The 18,478-nt window shown below is 43.1% G+C and overlaps 1 protein-coding gene across 1 annotated transcript; it reads left to right on the forward strand.

Moving 5' to 3' along the window:
* The first annotated feature begins 586 nt into the window (after nucleotides 1–586).
* Nucleotides 587–2,426, forward strand: LOC138910033 (uncharacterized). The gene is made up of 3 exons (XM_070201252.1): nucleotides 587–617; nucleotides 889–1,550; nucleotides 1,638–2,426. Exons 1-3 carry the CDS (start codon nucleotides 587–589, stop codon nucleotides 2,424–2,426), a joined length of 1,482 nt encoding a protein of 493 aa, XP_070057353.1.
* The last annotated feature ends 16,052 nt before the right edge of the window (nucleotides 2,427–18,478 follow it).

Genomic DNA, 18,478 nt, shown 5'->3' on the forward strand with positions numbered 1-18,478 from the left:
ATCTTGCTTCGCACTTTTAAACTTATACAAATGGTGAAAACCTCAAAGACTGTACCGTAAAAGGAGAAAGCTTCTTGCTCCTCTTCCCGTCCATCCGACGGCAAGGCGCCGGGGGAGCCGCTTCCTTATGAATATGTTCCCGGCCCGTGTACTCTAAAATCTGACTTTAAGGTTGAAAACCCTGTATCGATCCCGGGCCGATATGAACATGTGTTGATGTACATCTTCTCAATATCTCAGAGCTACCAAGAGGGGTTCTTAAGTGTTTACACTTACCCCTTCACATTGGGTCCCCTTGACCCAGTGATTATTGATCTCTGTAAAAGATATCAGGTCACCCTCGGCCAAATCCACCCCTCTCTATGGCGTATAAATGTTGCACTTCTTCTCTAGCAAGGCCGAGGGGGTAAAGTTTACTCTAAATCACCTCATGCAGTTGTACCGGCCTCGAATCTACCGAGGACTAATCAGGCTCCAACGCCGGGCAACGAAGGCCTTGATATCGAGCATCGATGAGGACAAGGATCGGGGTTGGAAGAGCCATTTTGTACGGGTGAGGACTTGCGACATTATCCTGGAAGAGAAGATGTCGTTCCCTGAGGATTGGAACTTCGATCGTAAGTGATCTTTTAAAGTTTGTTCTTCGTGTCTTCTTCGACTTCGCCTGATATCCCCTTTCGATATGCAACCATTCCTTGGATTCCTCAAGCGGTACCTGACCTCGAAGATTAGGTCCGAAAGTTAGCCTAAACTTCCACATATGCCGAACGAGCATGGCGTGATTTGGCAAAGGGCAGATGGGAGGCGAAGAACCACGGTAAGGATCTCCTTTTTCGTGTTTTGAAACACTTTTTATACTCCATTCATTACTAATTTTCTTTCATGCAGGCCTGACCAAGGATGCCATTTTGAGGCCTTCAAGTGTTGAGGAAGAAACTAAGTCCCCGGTTCTGAAGTCGGGGGAAGACAAGAAGAGGAAAACTGCCTTGCAGTCCAAGGACCCCAATCCCAAACCTCGAAGGGTGAGGAGGAAAGTAATCACTCTCACGATGGACTCGGTCCAAAAACTGAGAGAAGAAGAAGAAGAAGAAGAAGAAGAAGAAGAAGAAACTACCTCGGTACTGACGGTCCGACCTAGGAAAGCCGCCAAGGTTAACAAACCTTCTGAGCCGACGACGGCTGCTAAAATCAAGCCTCATATCAAAGAGGCTTACAAAAACACATTAGGTGAGGATCCCGAATTACCAGAGGTCGAGACCGTTTCTCGGCCATCTGCAACTTTACCGAACGGGGCCGATTTTGAGACCCCGAAGATCGATCAGAGCGTCCCGAGCGACTTGCTCGGGATAATGACAGCAGGTCACTTGCCTTCTCTCCCGACCATTTCTAAGGAGGCACTAAGGGAAGCTCGAGAGTTGAAGACTCCTGATATAGGCGGAGGCTCTAGTGTAGAGGATCCCTTTCGGGATCGCTTTACTGGAGTCGATGATGCCTCTGATATCGGTGATGCTTCTATTATTTTAGAAGAGGCCCAACGTCTCTTATCTCGGGTAAGAATCAGTTTACTGCACTTCTTTTTTTTACTCTTCTTTTTCTTTTTCTCTAAATCTAACTTGTGTTTTTCTTTTTTTGTATAGGCCTTCGCCAAGTTTCGAGCTAACCTTAGCCAGTATGAAACCGAGCTCCAAAGGGTCTCGAAAGAGAGGAGTGCTTTAAAGCTTCTTTACGGCCAAAAAGATGAAACTATAAAGGACCTTCAAGCGGATTTGGCCAAGGCTCATGATGAAGAGGCCGAGCTAGATAAGCAGGTGAGCATCCTTTTGACAAAGTACGGACTCGACCCACCTGTGGAGGCTAATACTTCATTATCTCAGCTGCAACAAAAGGTTGAAAAGATTGAGTTGCTTCGGGTAGAAGTCGATCAAGTAAAGGCCGATTGTGATAAGTGGAAGGAGAATATGGACCGTCAGGCTGCGGAAAAAGAAACCGCCTCAGCCAAACTGTCATCGGCTGAGATACAACTTCGGGGCGTCAAAGAGAAAAGTTCGGCCCAAGCTAAGAGGATCGAGGAGCTTGAAACTAGGATTACTAAGGCCAAGGCAGAGATCGAGAAGGCAAAAGTCATGGCGGACAAGTCCATTGCCATGTACCGGGCCGATGCTGAGGCTGCTCAAATGCAGGTAAGGGAGGCTTCTGACCGAGAGCAATGGATCATTGACTCGGCAAAGTGTCAATCCCGGAGGGAAACCCTCGAGGAAATCCATACTCGAGGATTTGACCTCTCCGAGGAGATAGCCGAGCCAAGGTGCTTGAGGATGAAGCCAGGCAGCTTGCCTCCTTTGACGACGAAGACGATGATGAAGAAGGCAGTCGAGGTGGATTCGATGAGGGGCCTGAAGGAGAAGTTGCTCCTGAAGAAGAGGTAGAAACCAGCCGTAGTTAGGACTTAGTTTCTCTTTTTGTAAGACCTTGATCGGTCTCTTGTATATAACCTTTTCTATCAATATATAATAGAAAAACTTCTTTTGAATGTCTTCTCAATTTTATGTTCAAACGTGTTTTGTGCTTTTGCCTTGTGAAAGTTTTGTTGTTGCGGCCTCCGTAATCAAGTGAACACTAGTTCGAACTTAGAACAAAACCCTTAGGTTTTTTAAACACGCAAGGGCGAGTCCCCGAGCTCAATAATATATTTGAGATTTCGGATGGCTTGATCGATGCCATGACTGCACTATTTTTATAACTGAGTTTGAGTATGTTTCGAACTTAGAATAGAATAAACCCTTAGGTGTTTTATCAAATAAAGGGTAATTTTCGAACTTACATACCCCTTAAGGTTTTATGGCGGATCTTTGAGCTAAGTTCAAATCAACTTTATTTGAATACGGAATAGTGGAACCCTTAGGTCCGAGTTGAGTGAGAACAAAATCTCAAACTCTAAATGTATTGTCCCTTAGGCTTTTTTATGTTGGGCCCATATGGCCTCTAAAAGACGGCTATTATTTTCCCCTTTCGGCTTATTACCCATTGGGTTTTTTGAGGGTCCGATGTTGGTTGAAACCCTTTTGCCTTTTGTGCCTTAGCACGTTTGTGTTAAAGATAATTTGATACCTCTTAAGGTTTTTCGAGGGCTAAGATTATCGAAGCCCTTTTGATTATTTGCTGAGGGTAGCCTTTTTTAACCGGTTTTTCAGATAATTTGAAGGCCTATCGTTATTGCGGAATTCGGACGTCTCTGAACCGCGTTATTTAGGCCGTAGCCTTTAGCTTGGCAGTAGCCTTCGGGTATGCCTCTTGGGCTTATTTCTCAATGACATTTCTAACTTGTTTGAAATGTCAATCCCCGAGAATGGTGGCCTTGGCCTATAGATCGAGGGGTGCCTCTTTGAGGTCTTATGCATTTGTGTTTATATGCCTATCATTGATGGTAGTCCCCTAGTGTATATTTGCACTTTGGCTCTTGAGTCATTTCTCGCAATATCATAAGCATGAGGTTTATATAGTAGATAATTTTCTTCGAGACACAAAATGTTTAAATGAAGAGAGAATGCTTCTTTGAATAGTTTATACATGCGCACATGTTTTGCCATCGAGGCTCGACTAATTTATATGGACACAGTTCACTTGACCGTTTGGTCCATTACAAAGCTTCTCTATCGAGGCCCTTTGACATGAAGTACTATTCTCGAGAATACAACATCCGAGGGTGATGCCCTCCAGTATTCGAGGTTGATTGCAAAGAAGCCTTGGATGCTATTGAATTTCCCTCAGGTAATACATAATTGTTGCCTTGTTAAAAACCTCTCCGGGAAAACCCAGTTGGGATAAAAATCGATCAAAGGAAAAAAGAGTGCAACGCATACTTTAAAACCTGAGGTCTCGATGTCTTTGGTCGAACTCCTGCAATGAGTTAGCGCCGAATATATATAAACGAAAGAAGGGGAAAAGTCATACGTTAACAATAATATCGTTTAAGAAGTGATATGTTCTAGTTGTTTGGTAATGGTTCGCCGTCCATCGTTCCAAGTTTATAAGACCCTTTTCCGACTATATCGAGGACTTGATAGGATCCTTCCCAATTCGGGCCGAGCTTCCCTTCATTAGGATCTCAAGTGTTGATGGTGACCTTCCTTAGGACTAAGTTCCCGACCCTGAAGTGGCGAAGGTTGGTTCTTCTATTGTAGTACCTTTCGATTTGTTGCTTTTGTGCAGTCATTCGAACAAGTACCGCTTCTCGTTTTTCATCTAATAATTTGAGGCTAGCATTCATAGCCTTACGGTTCGATTCCTCCGATACATGTTGAAACCTTCCGCTGGGTTCCCCGACTTCGACTGGAATTAAGGCTTTGGAGCCATACACTAAGGAGAACGGAGTTGCCCCTGTACTGGACTTTGATGTTGTTCGATATGCCCAAAGGACTTCGGACAGAACTTCTCTCCATTTCCCTTTAGCTTCATTCAACCTTTTCTTCAGGTTTTGGATGATAGTCTTGTTCGTCGATTTGGCCTGTCCGTTCCCACTAGGGTGATACGGTGTTGACAATATCCTTTTTATTTTATGGCCTTTGAGAAATTTTGTCACTTTACTGCCGATAAATTGCTTTCCATTGTCGCATATTATTTCCGCGTGTCCCAAATCGGCACACGATGTGATCCCAGATGAAGTCTATAACCTCTTTTTCTCTCACTTTCTCGAACACTTATGCTTCAACCCATTTAGAGAAATAGTTAGTCATAAATAAAATGAAATTAGCTTTACCTGGCACCGCTGGAAGGGGGGCGACGATATCCATCCCCCATTTCATGAATGGCCATGAAGATAGGACTGAATGAAGTTGTTCTCCGGGCTGATACATCATCGGTGCAAACCTTTGACATTTATCACATTTTCGAACAAACTCCTTAGTATCTTTTTCCATGCTATCCCAGTAGTATCCTGCTCTAATGATTTTGTAAATCAGTGATTCGGCGTTGGAGTGGTTCCCACAAGTGCCTTTATGGACCTCACATAATACATAATCGGTGCCTCCTAGCCCTAAGCACACTGCCAATGGTCCATCGAATGGTCTTTTGTATAATGTTCCATCTTCAGCCAATGTGAATTGAGCAGCTTTGGTTCGTAAGGTCCTCGACTCTTTAGGGTCCGTGGGAGCTTTCCATTCTTCAAGTATTCAATATATTTATTCCTCCAATCCCAGGTTAAGCTTGTGGAGTTTACCTCGGCATGGCCTTTCTCGATCACGGATCTCGAGAGTTGAACGACAGTCCCCAAGCTGATCTCATCTTCCTCAACCGACGACCCCAAGTTTGCAAGTGCATCGGCCTCACTATTTTGTTCTCGAGGTACATGCTGTAAAGTTCATTCCTTGAAATAGTGCAAAGTTACCTGCAGCTTGTCCAAGCACCTTTGCATTCTATCCTCTCAAACTTCGAAGGTTTTATTTACTTAGTTCACCACTAGTAAAGAGTCACACTTGGCTTCAATGACTTCTGCTCGTAGGCGTTTAGCTAGCTCGAGACATGTAATCATGGCCTCGTACTCGGCCTCATTGTTAGTCAACCTAGAAATTTTGATAGATTGCCTAATAGTGCTACCCGTGGGCGGCTTCAAAACGATGCCTAGCCTGGACCCCTTCACATTTGATGCACCGTCCATGAAAAGGATCCATACCCCCGATGACGTACCCGATTTTAACAAGACTTCCTTTTCAACTTCGGGTACGAGGGTTGGCGTGAAATCGGCCACAAAGTCCGCTAAAATTTAAGACTTGATGGCAGTCCAGGGTTGATATTCGATGTTGTACCCACTGAGTTCGACGGCCCATTTAGCCAATCGGCCCGACAGTTCGGGTTTGTGCAATATATTACGAAGTGGGTAAGTGGTTAATATGCATATGTGGTGATATTGAAAGTATGGTCTTAACTTTCTAGAGATGTTTATCAATACAAGTGCCAATTTTTCTAATTGTGGATATCTAGTTTCTGCTTCTCCTAAGGTTCGACTTACATAATAAACGGGAAATTGCTTACCTTGCTCTTCCCGAACTAGGACACCACTTACCGCGATTTCTGATACTGCCAAGTGCAAGTAAATTTTCTCATCTGCCTTTGGAGTGTGAAGCAGTGGTGGGCTCGACAGGTATCTCTTCAACACTTCCAATGCATGTTGGCATTCCGGGGTCCAGGCGAAATCGCTATTCTTTTTGAGAAAAGAGAAAAATCTGTGGCTTCGATCCGATGACCTCGAAATGAATCGGCCTAAGGCATATATCCGTCCAGTTAGCCTCTGCATGGCTTTTACACTATCCACGACGGCGATGTCTTTGATGGCCTTGATTTTATCGGGGTTGATCTCGATCTCCCGATTTGATACCATGAAGCCAAGGAACTTGCCCGAACCAACCCCAAAAGCACATTTCTCGGGGTTGAGTTTCATGTTGTATTTCCTTAAAATCTCGAACGTTTCCTGCAAATGAAGCAAATGGTCCTCTGCGCGCAAGGACTTAACTAGCATGTCATCAATATAAACCTCTATTAATTTACCTATTTGTTCTTCGAACATTTTATTCACTAGGCGTTGGTAAGTAGCTCCTGCAGTTTTTAGCCCGAAGGGCATTACATTATAACAATATGTTCCATACTTGGTGATAAATGAAGTCTTTTCTTGGTCCTCCGGGTTTATTTGGTTTAATTGTACCCGAAATAGGCATCGAGAAAAGTAAGGATCTTGTGGCCGGTCGTGGCATCGATCATGCGATCGATGTTAGGCAGTGGAAAAGAATCTTTGGGGCACGCCTTATTTAAATCCTTATAATCTACACACATTCTAAGTTTGTCTCCTTTTTTAGGGACTACAACTACATTGGCTAACCATTCGGGATATTTCACCTCCCGAATGGATCCTATTTTGAGAAGTTTAGTTACCCTGTCCTTTATGAATGCGTGCTTTACTTTGGACTGGGGTCTTCTCTTTTGCTTCACCAATTTGAATCTATGGTCCAGGCTTAGCCGATGTGTCGTTACCTCCGGTGGAATCCCTGTCATGTCTAAACGGGACCAAGCAAAATAATCTATGTTATCAACAAGAAATTGGATAAGTTTTTTCCTGAGTTCGGGGGTAAATCCTGTTCCCAGGTATACCTTTCGCTCGGGCAAGTACTCTATCAATATAACCTGTTCCAGCTCTTCGACCGTTGATTTAGTGGCATCAGTATCTTCGAGAACAACAAAAGTTCGAGGGGTCAGAAAATCCTCCCCTTCTTCTATCTCCTGCTTCCCTGATTCGGTCGAGGCTGGTGGCTGTGATTGCTATTTGACTTTCTATTTATCTTTAATGCTTGACCTTTCCGAGGTTGATAGTGTCGATATCGGGGGTCACCTCATCGACCACAAACATTTCCTTTGCAGCATGCTGCTCCCCGTATACTATTTTTACACCGTCCGACGTCGGGAATTTCACCATTTGGTGGAGAGTCGAACGGACTGCCCTCATATTGTGGATCCAAGGCCTTCCGAGCAGCGCATTGTACCGCATGTCGCCCTCGATCACGTGGAACTTGGTATCTTGAATGGTTCCATCCACGTTCACTGGTAGAATAATCTCCCCTTTAGTTGTTTCACTGGCCATATTGAAGTCATTTAAGACTCGAGCTACAGGTATGATTTGACTTTGTAGGCCGAGCTTCTCCACGACACTTGATCGGATGATATTTGTCGAGCTACCTGGATCCACTAAAACACGCTTAACTTGAACTTTATTTAACAAGATAGAAATTACCAGAGCATCATTGTGGGGCTGAAAAATGCCTTTTGTTTCTTCGTTGTTGAATGATAAAGTGCCTTCGGGCACATAATCTCGAGTTCGTTTTTCCCTAGTGATTGATACCTTAGTGCGTTTGAATATGGGATCCTGAGGGATGTCGACCCCACCGACGATTATATGAATGATATGTTGGGGTTCCTCCTTTTCATTTTTCCTGTTGGCGTCCCTTTCTCTAAAATGATTCTTGGCTCGATCGCTGAGGAACTCTCGAAGGTGACCCTCATTGAATAGATGGGCTACCTCCTCCCTTAATTGCCTGCAATCTTCGGTCTTGTAACCATGCGTGCCATGATACTTGCACATCAAATTTGGATTTCTTTGGGAAGGATTGGTTTGTATGGGTTTAGGCCACCTAGTATCTCTAATCCTTTTGATTGCCGAAATAATGCCCGATGCACTGATGCTAAAGTTATATTTTGATAACCGAGGTGCCTCTGTGGGAACGGCATATTAAGCCACTTTTGCTCATAAGTCCCCGAGAATTTTGTCCTCGATCACTTCTTCGATCGTTCCGGGAGGAATTGCATCCTGAACCATTAATCCTTCGATCTGCGGTATATGGTTGAAATCGGTCCCTGTTCGACCTTGGCTCCCTCTCGACGTCCCTCTAGTTTTTAACTGTCAACCTGTTTGGATATACTGAATCGGAAGGGGCTCCTAATTAGTCGTCCTTGATCCTGATCTTCGACTGATATCGATTGTGTACATCTGCCCAAGTTATAGCTGGATACTCGATCAAATTTTGTTTCAACTATCGTGATGCTATCGAACTCCGTTCGTTCAACCCTTGGGTGAAATCTTGAACGGCCCAATCATCTGTGGCCGGTGGCAACTCCATGTGTTCCATTTGAAATCGGGACACAAACTCCCTTAGCATTTTATTATCCCTTTGTCTCACCTCGAAAAGGTCTGATTTCCTCGTTGCGGCCTTTATGGCTCCGGCATGTGCCTTTATAAAGAATCTGCTAACATGGCAAATGAATCGATGAAATTTGGTAGCAGGTTGTGATACCAAATCATTGCTCCCTTCGAAAGGGTCTCTCCAAATTTTTTTAACAACACGGATTCGATTTTATCATCCTCTAAATCGTTACCCTCAATAGCGCATGTATATGAAGTAACATTCTCGTTGGTATCGGTGGTCCCATTGTATTTGGGTATGTCTGGCATACGAAACTTCTTTGGAATAGGCTTCAGAGCCACACTTGGAGGAAACGACTTTTGTACAAACTTCTTCGAATCCATCCCTCTCAAGATTGGCGGTGCCCCTGGTATATGATGAACTCGAGAGCTGTATGTCTCCATTTTTTTATCGTTGGCTTCGATTCTCTTCTCCCTTGATTCAATTCTTTTGGTGAGCTCCTCAAGCATTTTCATTACCGCATGATTAGGCTCTGATTCATTACCATTCGACCTTTCCGGTACTGGCTCGGTACGGCAAGTAATTTCTGGCTCGACCCTATTTGGAGCTCTATGATGATTTTGTAACTGAGCAATAGCGGCTTGTTGAGCCGGAAGCATCTCGAATATCAATTGGAGACTGACTCCTTCATCTCCTCTGCCCTGTATTCTTTGGCCACTAGATCGGCCTTCTCTACGCACACTCCCATCGAGATCTTCTCCTAGGTCCGTTTTTAGAGCAACGTGCAAACTGACATCAACTGGGTTGGCAATCGGTGCTGCCCCGAGATTAGCCTGTGGCACCTCGATTCCTGGAGCGATCACATTTTTGTTTTCATCGTAGAACCCTGAGGCCATTGTTATCGTGTGTGAATGCATTTTGTGAGTTTGACATGTTTTAACCTGAAAGCAAAGGCACTTAACAAGAGCAAGCGTAAAATAGTGTGTTTTACCAGAACCAGTACTGAACAATCACTATTATCCTTAGCCCCACGGTGGGCGCCAAACTGTTTACCCTAAAATTCGAGTAACAATTAAACTTGTTTAGTGGTTTTAAGGATACGTGATTTAATCCAATACTAATTGACAAACAAGGAATTGAAATAGATAATCTAAATAGTAAAACAAATCAAACCAGTATTCTAGTAGCGCTTTCGACCTCGATTCGAGATGGTCTCAAGGTTGGGTAAGAAGAACAGCAAAGAACAATAATGAACAGTAATGTATAGTAAGTAAAATAGAGAGCAGCATTTTTGTATATTTTTCATCAGTGAATCCATGCCTCACAAATGAATAGGGCCCCTCTTTATATAGTAGAGGAATCCTAAATAAGGTACAATTCTAATCACCAAAATAATTCCCATGATTGACGTCAATAAACGCTTGATTTGATCTGTTCCGAGATTTCCGCCGAGATCTTCGGTCGGTTGCTAATATCTCGCCATTCCGTTATTATGCCTTACTCGAAGTCGGTCATGCTCGGTCTCGATCTTCAGCGAGCACTCCGATCTTTGTGCTCCGTACTTTGCCATTGTGCTCAAGCCTAGTTTATTACGAGCTTATTCTCGAGGCAGCTCCTCGTGCCTATGAAATCTGACATGCCCGATTTCGACCGTATATATATATATATATATCGTACGATGTGAATGGACCAAATTGAAAATGTGAAATCACCCCAATTGACACTTGTCATAACAGTTACGCCAAGTAATGAAGGATTGAGCCACCACCAAATTGGTGAAGTAGTAAGTATAACTTATCATTAAAATTCGAGATTTGAAAATGAAATCGCCTTATGATAAGAAGTGTCTTAACTCTTATCCCTTAAAGTGAAATGTTTTGGCGGGTCCCAAAACCGGCACTACACACGGAAGAAGTAACCCAAAAAAAAAAAAAAAAAAAAGAGAGAGAGAGCCGGCCAATGTATTAATCGATCTTCCAACTGCTATCTGCTCCTAAGCATAAAAATATAGAAGGGTATAACTCTTTTCTTCTCGTTGTAAATGATAAAATTAATCGTACAGACGAAACCTTTTGTCCAAATGCAGATTTCCTTGTGTTCTTTATAACATTTCAAACCTCAAAATTCGGCCCATGATACCAACCTATATTTCTGTCTCTTGGAAATCAACCTTAACATTTGTTCGATTATATCGTCAGCACTAACAAAGAAAAGAAGAAAAAAAGAAAATCTGCATTCTTATGATAACTGTAGCTTTTAAAATATTTCAACATCTAAAATATACATTAAATTGTTTTCGGTAGGTGTTAAACTCGTTGCACAAAAGAAGATGAAAGTATTAATGTGTATGGTCAGAACCGATCAAGTCAGTCGTACGGACTGATCGAGACGGCAATACTTCGATCGAAAGGTATCTACGTAAGGTCAGATCGAGGTCCGAAGAAAGGGGCTTCAGGATTCGAACTCCAAGTCTGATCAAGGATCAGTTCGGTATCATTATCGGGCGCATGACCAAATCGAACCACGAGACAAAAGGTTGTCGGAGATGTACAGACCGACCAACACCCACCCCGAATATCAAGACTCCGAGTCAGGATCAAGCTCGATTCAGGGCCAATGGCTCGACCCGATATCGAGTTCGAGTCAGTATCGAAGCTCACCGACAAGGTTTTTACAGCCGCACTAAGGGAGAGAATCCTGGCGGGAAGTAGGAAAAATACAATGGCTCTCCACTACGTATTTTTTATTGTTGTATATAAAGTAGGATCCCTCTATTATAGGGGGAGGGGGGGGAGAAGGGGACAAAAGATTTCTTCTCAGATTGAAAGATATCCCCTTGTGTTTATTTCCCTTTATCTTATTCATTCTTCTTCTCACTATTCTCATTCTCATAGTTAAGAATACACGTATTTCTATTTCTCTATACAATTTATATCAAATTATATCACATATCCTTAGAACCATACACAAATTTAACTCTAACTAATTTTTCGGGTAAACAGTTTGGCACCCACCGTGGGGCTAAGGGTAACGGTGATTGTTTGATACAAATCTGCAATACACAGCAGTTTACAACTTCAAATCAACAATGGCAAACCCTCGATTGATGGCTTTACCTAACGACCACGAAACCGGCCTTCAAGATGAAACCAACAACTTGACACCCAGGGCCGGAAGGCAAATTAATGATGTCACCGAAGCTCGAGTCGAAGTACCGCTAGATGTCAATTCATAAGTGGCTCTTGAGGCGAACCAACGTTCTAAAAAGGAAAAAAGCATTCAGGGCAGTACTCGATCCTAGCTCGAGACACCCATAACGTGGAGGAGATCGGAGTCAACTTACGGAAGATCTACGAGATATTACAAGCCCAGCAAATAGCGATAGCCCAGTTGCAGAGCCAAACTCAGGTACAAAGCAGGCCGGAGCCCAATCTGCTTCGAGAAATCACCCACAGAACGGAACCATCCATAGTGAAGTCAAATGAGAAAGAACCGGGGACTACTCCTGAAATTACTAAATTGCTCGAGGAACTCACAAAACGAGTCGAAGCCAATGATAAAAAAATAGAAACGTATAATTCCAGGGTCGATCAGATCCCGAGAGCTCCACCAATGATAAAGGGGCTAGATTCGAAAAAATTCATTCAAAAGCCTTTTCCCTCGAGTGCAGCCCCAAAACCAATTCCCAAAAAATTCTGTATGCCAGAAATACCCAAATATAACGGAACGACTGACCCTAACGAGCATGCCACTTCTTACACGTGTGCCATCAAGGGCAATGATTTGGAAGATGATGAGATCGAATCTGTATTATAAAAAAAATTCGGTGAAACCCTGTCAAAGAGGGGGCAATGGTATGGTATCATAACTTACCATCTAACTCTATTGATTCTTTAGCTATGCTTGCAGATTGCTTCGTAAAAGCACATGCCGGAGCCATAAAGGTCGAGACCAGAAAGTCAGACCTGTTCAAGGTAATACAAAAGGATAACGAGATGCTAAGGGAGTTCGTATCTCGTTTTTAAATGGAGCGAATGGATCTGCCACCAGTCAAAGACGATTGGGCTGTTCAAGCTTTCACTCAAGGTCTGAACGAGCGAAACTCGATGGTTTCACGGTGGCTAAAGCATAATCTAATCGAGTACCCAGCTATTACTTGGACCGATGTGCACAATCGATATCAATCCAAAATAAGAGTCGAAGATGACCAGTTGATTTCTAGGTCCGTTACGAAAAGAACTACCAAGCAAAAGTCAACCAGAGATCGATACCAGCCATATAGCGGAAACGATACTACTGCTGAGTATCCGAGGCCTCTTTAAAATCAACCTCGTATACTGAGGGGCATATCATTGAACGCATCTGTGATGATTACCAAGTTCGGTGCAAAGGAAGTTACTTCATTATTTCATGACAAACAGTGTCTCAACAGGAAACGTTATAAGAGTCAAATGGTCAAAACGAACCATGCTTATGTAGTTGGCCCGAGCCCTGATGCAAAACATGAACACGTGTATAATGACTTGCAAAGAAAGCCCTCTTCTTTACCAATATTCTATGCTCAAGATTTATTATGCAAACAGGATAGAGTTCGAGCAATCACTCACTTGACCATTAAGCCTACGGGCTACTTTGACCATTACGCCTACGGACTACATTATTTTGAGTTTGAATCATTCACTCAACTACTAAGCCTACGGGCTACTTTTATTTCGAGTTCGAGCAAGCACTCACTCGACTATTACACCCACGGGCTACATTGCATCGAGTTTGAATCATTCACTCGATTGCTAAGCCTACGGGCTACCTTTATTTCGAGTTCGAGCAAGCACTCACTCGACCATTAAGCCTATGGGCTACTTTGACAATTACGCCTACGGGCTACATTATTTCGAGTTCGAATCATTCACTCGACTACTAAGCCTACGGGCTACTTTTATTTCGAGTTTGAGCAAGCATTCACTCGACTATTATGCCTACGGGCTATATTACATCGAGTTCGAATTATTCACTTGACTACTAAGCCTATGGGCTACTTTTATTTCGAGTTTAAGCAAGCACTCACTGGACCATTAAGCCTACGAGCTACATTATTTTGAGTTCGAATCATTCTATCGACTACTAAGCCTACTTCCTACTTTTATTTCGAGTTCGAGCAAGCACTCACTCGACCATTACGCCTACGGGCTACATTATTTCAAGCAAAACTACTCATTTCTTCGAATTCAAATGAACACTTGACTATTTAAGCTGAAGGATATTCGAGCCCGATAAAGCAAAGGGGACTACCCACTAGGCTCGAAGGCAACAAAGATTAAAATTCAAACTATCTATTTAGTTTGAAAGGCTATTTTACTTCAAAAGGAAGAAATATTTATATTTACAATTTTTTTGTACAGCGGCACTAGCCGGCTACTCTGCCAAAAGGAAGTTCTTTATACAAAAACTAAAAGCGGTATCAAAAGAACGCAGCATATGACCTAAGGCCCTAAATGACTCAATCTTCACCGTAGGCCGTATTCTCGGCATCGTCCTCATCTTCAAACTCCCCCGAGTCATCGGAGTCCTCCTCAGGAAAGGCCAACCTCCGAGCTTTGTTCTCCTCTGCCCTGGCGACTTCAATCTCGGCCCCAATATCGAAGCCCTGAGCTTTGACCTCCTCGAGAGCCTCTCTCCGAGCTTGCCATTTTGTATGTTCGACCATGCTCTCAACTTTGTCTTGGTTAACCTCGACATCGATCCTGAACTGAGCCACTTTGGCATTAGCTCTTATATTGGCCTCGATCACCTCAGATCCGGCCACTTCAAGTTCTTTGGCCAAATCTGCTTTATCTGAAGTGGCCAAATCCAACCGATGTTGAAGCTCTTTCATCTTTTCGATCAGCCCCAAAGCATTTTTTTCGCAGATCAAAGTTGGGCATCAGACAGCTCCAACTGAGCTTCGATGGCTTCCTTTTTCGAGGCAAGGATATCCATACACTTTTAAAATTCTTCTGCCTCGGCAAGTAGCGCATCTACCTGTGAGTTAAGCCGTCCAATCTGCTCGATCCTCTGCCGAACCTGCAGAATCGGATCATTAATGGTTATATGCCGAACCTGCAGAATCGGATCATTAATGGTTATCTCTTTTTCATCTTCACTATCACGGAACATTCAAAATACCTGCTCAGCCATCTCCTCATGATCTTCCTGAGCCGCTGTCAAATATGCTAGAAGTTTTTCACTAAGGAGCTTGTACGAGTCACTCTTCTCAGTAAGGCTCCGAACCTCGGCATCATGCTCCTCCAGGATTCGAAGAAAGGCCTCGTGACGCAACACCGAAGCCTGCAAACAAAAGAAGAAACATTAGAATTACCTACAACTCTATGTGTAAAAGAAGCAACGAAAATGCCATCAGAGTTACCCGATTCAAAGCATGTTGGGCCTCGTTGAAGAGACAGGCGGGCCCCACCGCATTCATCACTGATTGATCTTCTTCGGTCACCAAGGACCGTAGGTAGTTGGCAATCTTCACAGGGGAAGAAAAAATTCGGGTATCCGCAGGTACGGAGAGCACTATCTTCCGCCTTCAGTCTGGATCGATGCTTGGGGCCGGAAATCGGTCCACCAGTTTATGAATCGATGAAGGCTCGGTAAAAACTGACCACGATGCTTTTTTGGGTACCGGCATTCCACCAAAATAGGTAACCTTCTCCGAGGCACCTGACTCGAGCCCCTCTAGAAAACCATGGATATCGGCCGACTCCTAAATACCCTCATAGGACCGATCCTCCAACATGACGGCCTCTCAAATCATGGCATCTGAAATCTGAGGGGATCCGCCAATGTCAACTATCCCAAACTCATCCCTTGAAATATCTTCTACTGCCCGAGAAGATCGACCCTCAGTGTCCCTTTCAATCATCTTAGTTCGAGAAGGGATAATCTCGGCTTCTTCTTGCTCTGGGACTATGGCCAAGGTTCCCTGATTTGCTTCCACCAAATTGGAAGACTGTTAAATCACAACATTAGCCCGTACGCAGGCTAAATTCTCCTCTCCTTCTTCGGGCTCGTCCCTTAAATGGCGGGCCACTTCCGAAGTCATAACACCAGATCCCCCCTTCGGCTTTCGAGATCTCTTAGCCAATTTCTTCTTCTCCGAGCTCGGGGAGCCCAATACGTCTTTTCTCTTCCTTTCTTTTACCTGCTTCAGGACAGGAACTTCTTCGCCACCAGATGAGGGCCTCATGACTACATCTTTCCCGAGTCCTACAAAAGGGAAGAGGGAGATTTACCATACAAACCGATGAAGAGACAAATCGACAAAAGATTTACCATGACTGCGGGCCTCCCATCGACCCTTTGATAATTCGACCCAAGCACGCTCGGAGTACAGTCTCTACAACACCAGACTTTTGACCCATTTTCTAAGATCCGGGATCGGTTCCGGCATTCGAGTTACGGCTGTGATAAGGAAAGAAAAATGGATCAACAAAATAAAAGGCAATCACAAAATCAAAACGGGCAAAGAGAAACGTTCACTTACGGCTCATATTCCATTTCTCGAAAAATGGCAAGTCATCGGCAGGGATTAGGTCCGAGGTTTTGATTCGAACAAAACGGCCTATCCAACCCCGATCCCGGGTCTCGTCTATGCTCTAGAATGGCGCTTTGGTTGCTCGGCGAGCAATCTTGATCAACCCTCCTCGATAAAGTCGGGGACTGTAAAGGCACATAAGATGATCGAGGGTGAAGATACGCCCCTCGACCTTGCTCGAGAAAAATCAAAGAAGAATCACTATCCTCCAAAAGGAAGGGTGAATTTGGCCGAGGGTCACATCGTACCTCTTGCAAAAGGCAACGATGACAAGGTCTAAAGGTCCCGACGTGAAAAGATAAGTGTAAACACTTAAGAACCCTTCAACGTGGGTAGTAATTGATTCATCAGGCGATGGGATTACTACGAGTTTATTATCCCAGTTGCATTCTTGTATGACTTTATCGAGAAACTTTTTGGTAACTCGACATCGGCTCACACCGACCCGGTATCGGAGAAGGCTTTTCAATTTTAAAATCGCCTACAGTCAAACACCCTACCGGAATGAATTCCTCAGGGCGGGGCTCTTCCACATCCTCGCCACCAGCATGTCGAGATGATGAAGCGGTCTCTTTTTGCGGAACAGTTTTAGATATTTTTGCCATTTAAAATTTCATGAACAAAGAACGGAAGTATTTGGTATTTTAAGAAAGAGTTTGCAGTAAAACTCACAGATTTACAGGCAGAAAACTCAGAAGAGACGAAAAGGAACTTAGAAAAATTGGAAGATTGAAGACGTAAAGTATGAATGATGGAAGGAATGGCTAGTTATAGATTGAAGCAATAACGGTTCAATATCAGAGGTGGCCGACCACCGTCTGACACATTAAATGCCTTGGTAAAACCAAACTGATGGGACAACTATTACATACGTCATGGTCGAGATCGATGTAAACTTCAGTATATATCTGATCGAGCTGTTGGGAAATCATATCGTTTCTTGCCACATCCTTTTCTGAGAAACGAGGGGACTATCTGTGTACGGTCAGAACCGATCGAGTCAGTCGTACGGACTGATCGAGACGGCAATACTTCGATCGAAAGGTATCTACGTAAGGTCAGGTCGAGGTCCGAAGAAAGGGGCTTCAGGATTCGAGCTCAAAGTCCGATCAAGGATTAGTTCGGTATCATTATCGGGCCCATGACCAAATCGAACCACGAGGCAAAAGGTTGTCGGAGATGCACAGACCGACCAACACCCACCCCGAATATCAAGACTCCGAGTCAGGATCAAGCTCGAGTCAGGGCCAATGGCTCGACCCGATATCGAGTTCGAGTCAGTATCGAAGCTCACAGACAAGGCCGTTACAGCCGCACTAAGGGAGAGAATCCTGGCGGGAAGTAGGGAATAGACAATACATCATGGGCTCTCCACTACGTATTTTTTATTATTGTATATGAAGTAGGATCCCTCTACTATAAAGGGGGAACAAAAGATTTCTTCTCGGATGGAAAGATATCCCCTTGTGTTTATTTTCCTTTATCTTATTCATTTTTCTTCTCACTATTCTCATTCTCATAGTCAAGAATACACGAATTTCTATTTCTCTATACGATTTGTATCAAATTATATCACATATCCTTATAACCATACATAAATTTAACTCTATCTAATTTTTCGGGTAAACAATTAAATTAATAAAAGTATTTTCTCTTTGAATAAGCTAAGCTTCATTTTTTTGGATGGAGAGATTCACATTATGCAACAAAATACAAAAATCTGTGTATGTCTCGATACTATCTATTTGCAAACTTTTCCATGTCTTGACCCAGGAAAAAGTGTATCTGAAAATATATATATTAGACAAAGTGGTTTACGTAATTCAACAGAAAAAATAATTAAAAATTATTTTTCAAAAACGAAAAAAGGAAGATAGAAAAGGTATAAATGTTGTTGCCATGACGTTTGGAGTTGAGTCACGAAGATCTTTTCCTTGTTAACTCATCACACTAAAAAAACCCGTCCAACTTGTTTTTTTTTCACGTAAAATTACATCCTATATTCTTTTGCCGTCCATTTCTCTTTCTTCTTTCTTAGTCATCTCCTTCTTCTCCTCCCCTTAAATTTTTCTCCGCTTAATATCTTTAAAAAAAATTAAGTTCTTATTATAATCACAACATATATACTTACTAGTTCATTTATAATTTACGTTAATTTTAAAAAATAATACATTTTTATATATTATGGCACGATCGAAATGGAAAGAGTATCACTTAGTTT

Source organism: Nicotiana tomentosiformis, chromosome 4 (genome assembly GCF_000390325.3).
Source record: "Nicotiana tomentosiformis chromosome 4, ASM39032v3, whole genome shotgun sequence".
In the NCBI taxonomy this organism is placed as follows: Eukaryota; Viridiplantae; Streptophyta; class Magnoliopsida; order Solanales; family Solanaceae; genus Nicotiana; species Nicotiana tomentosiformis.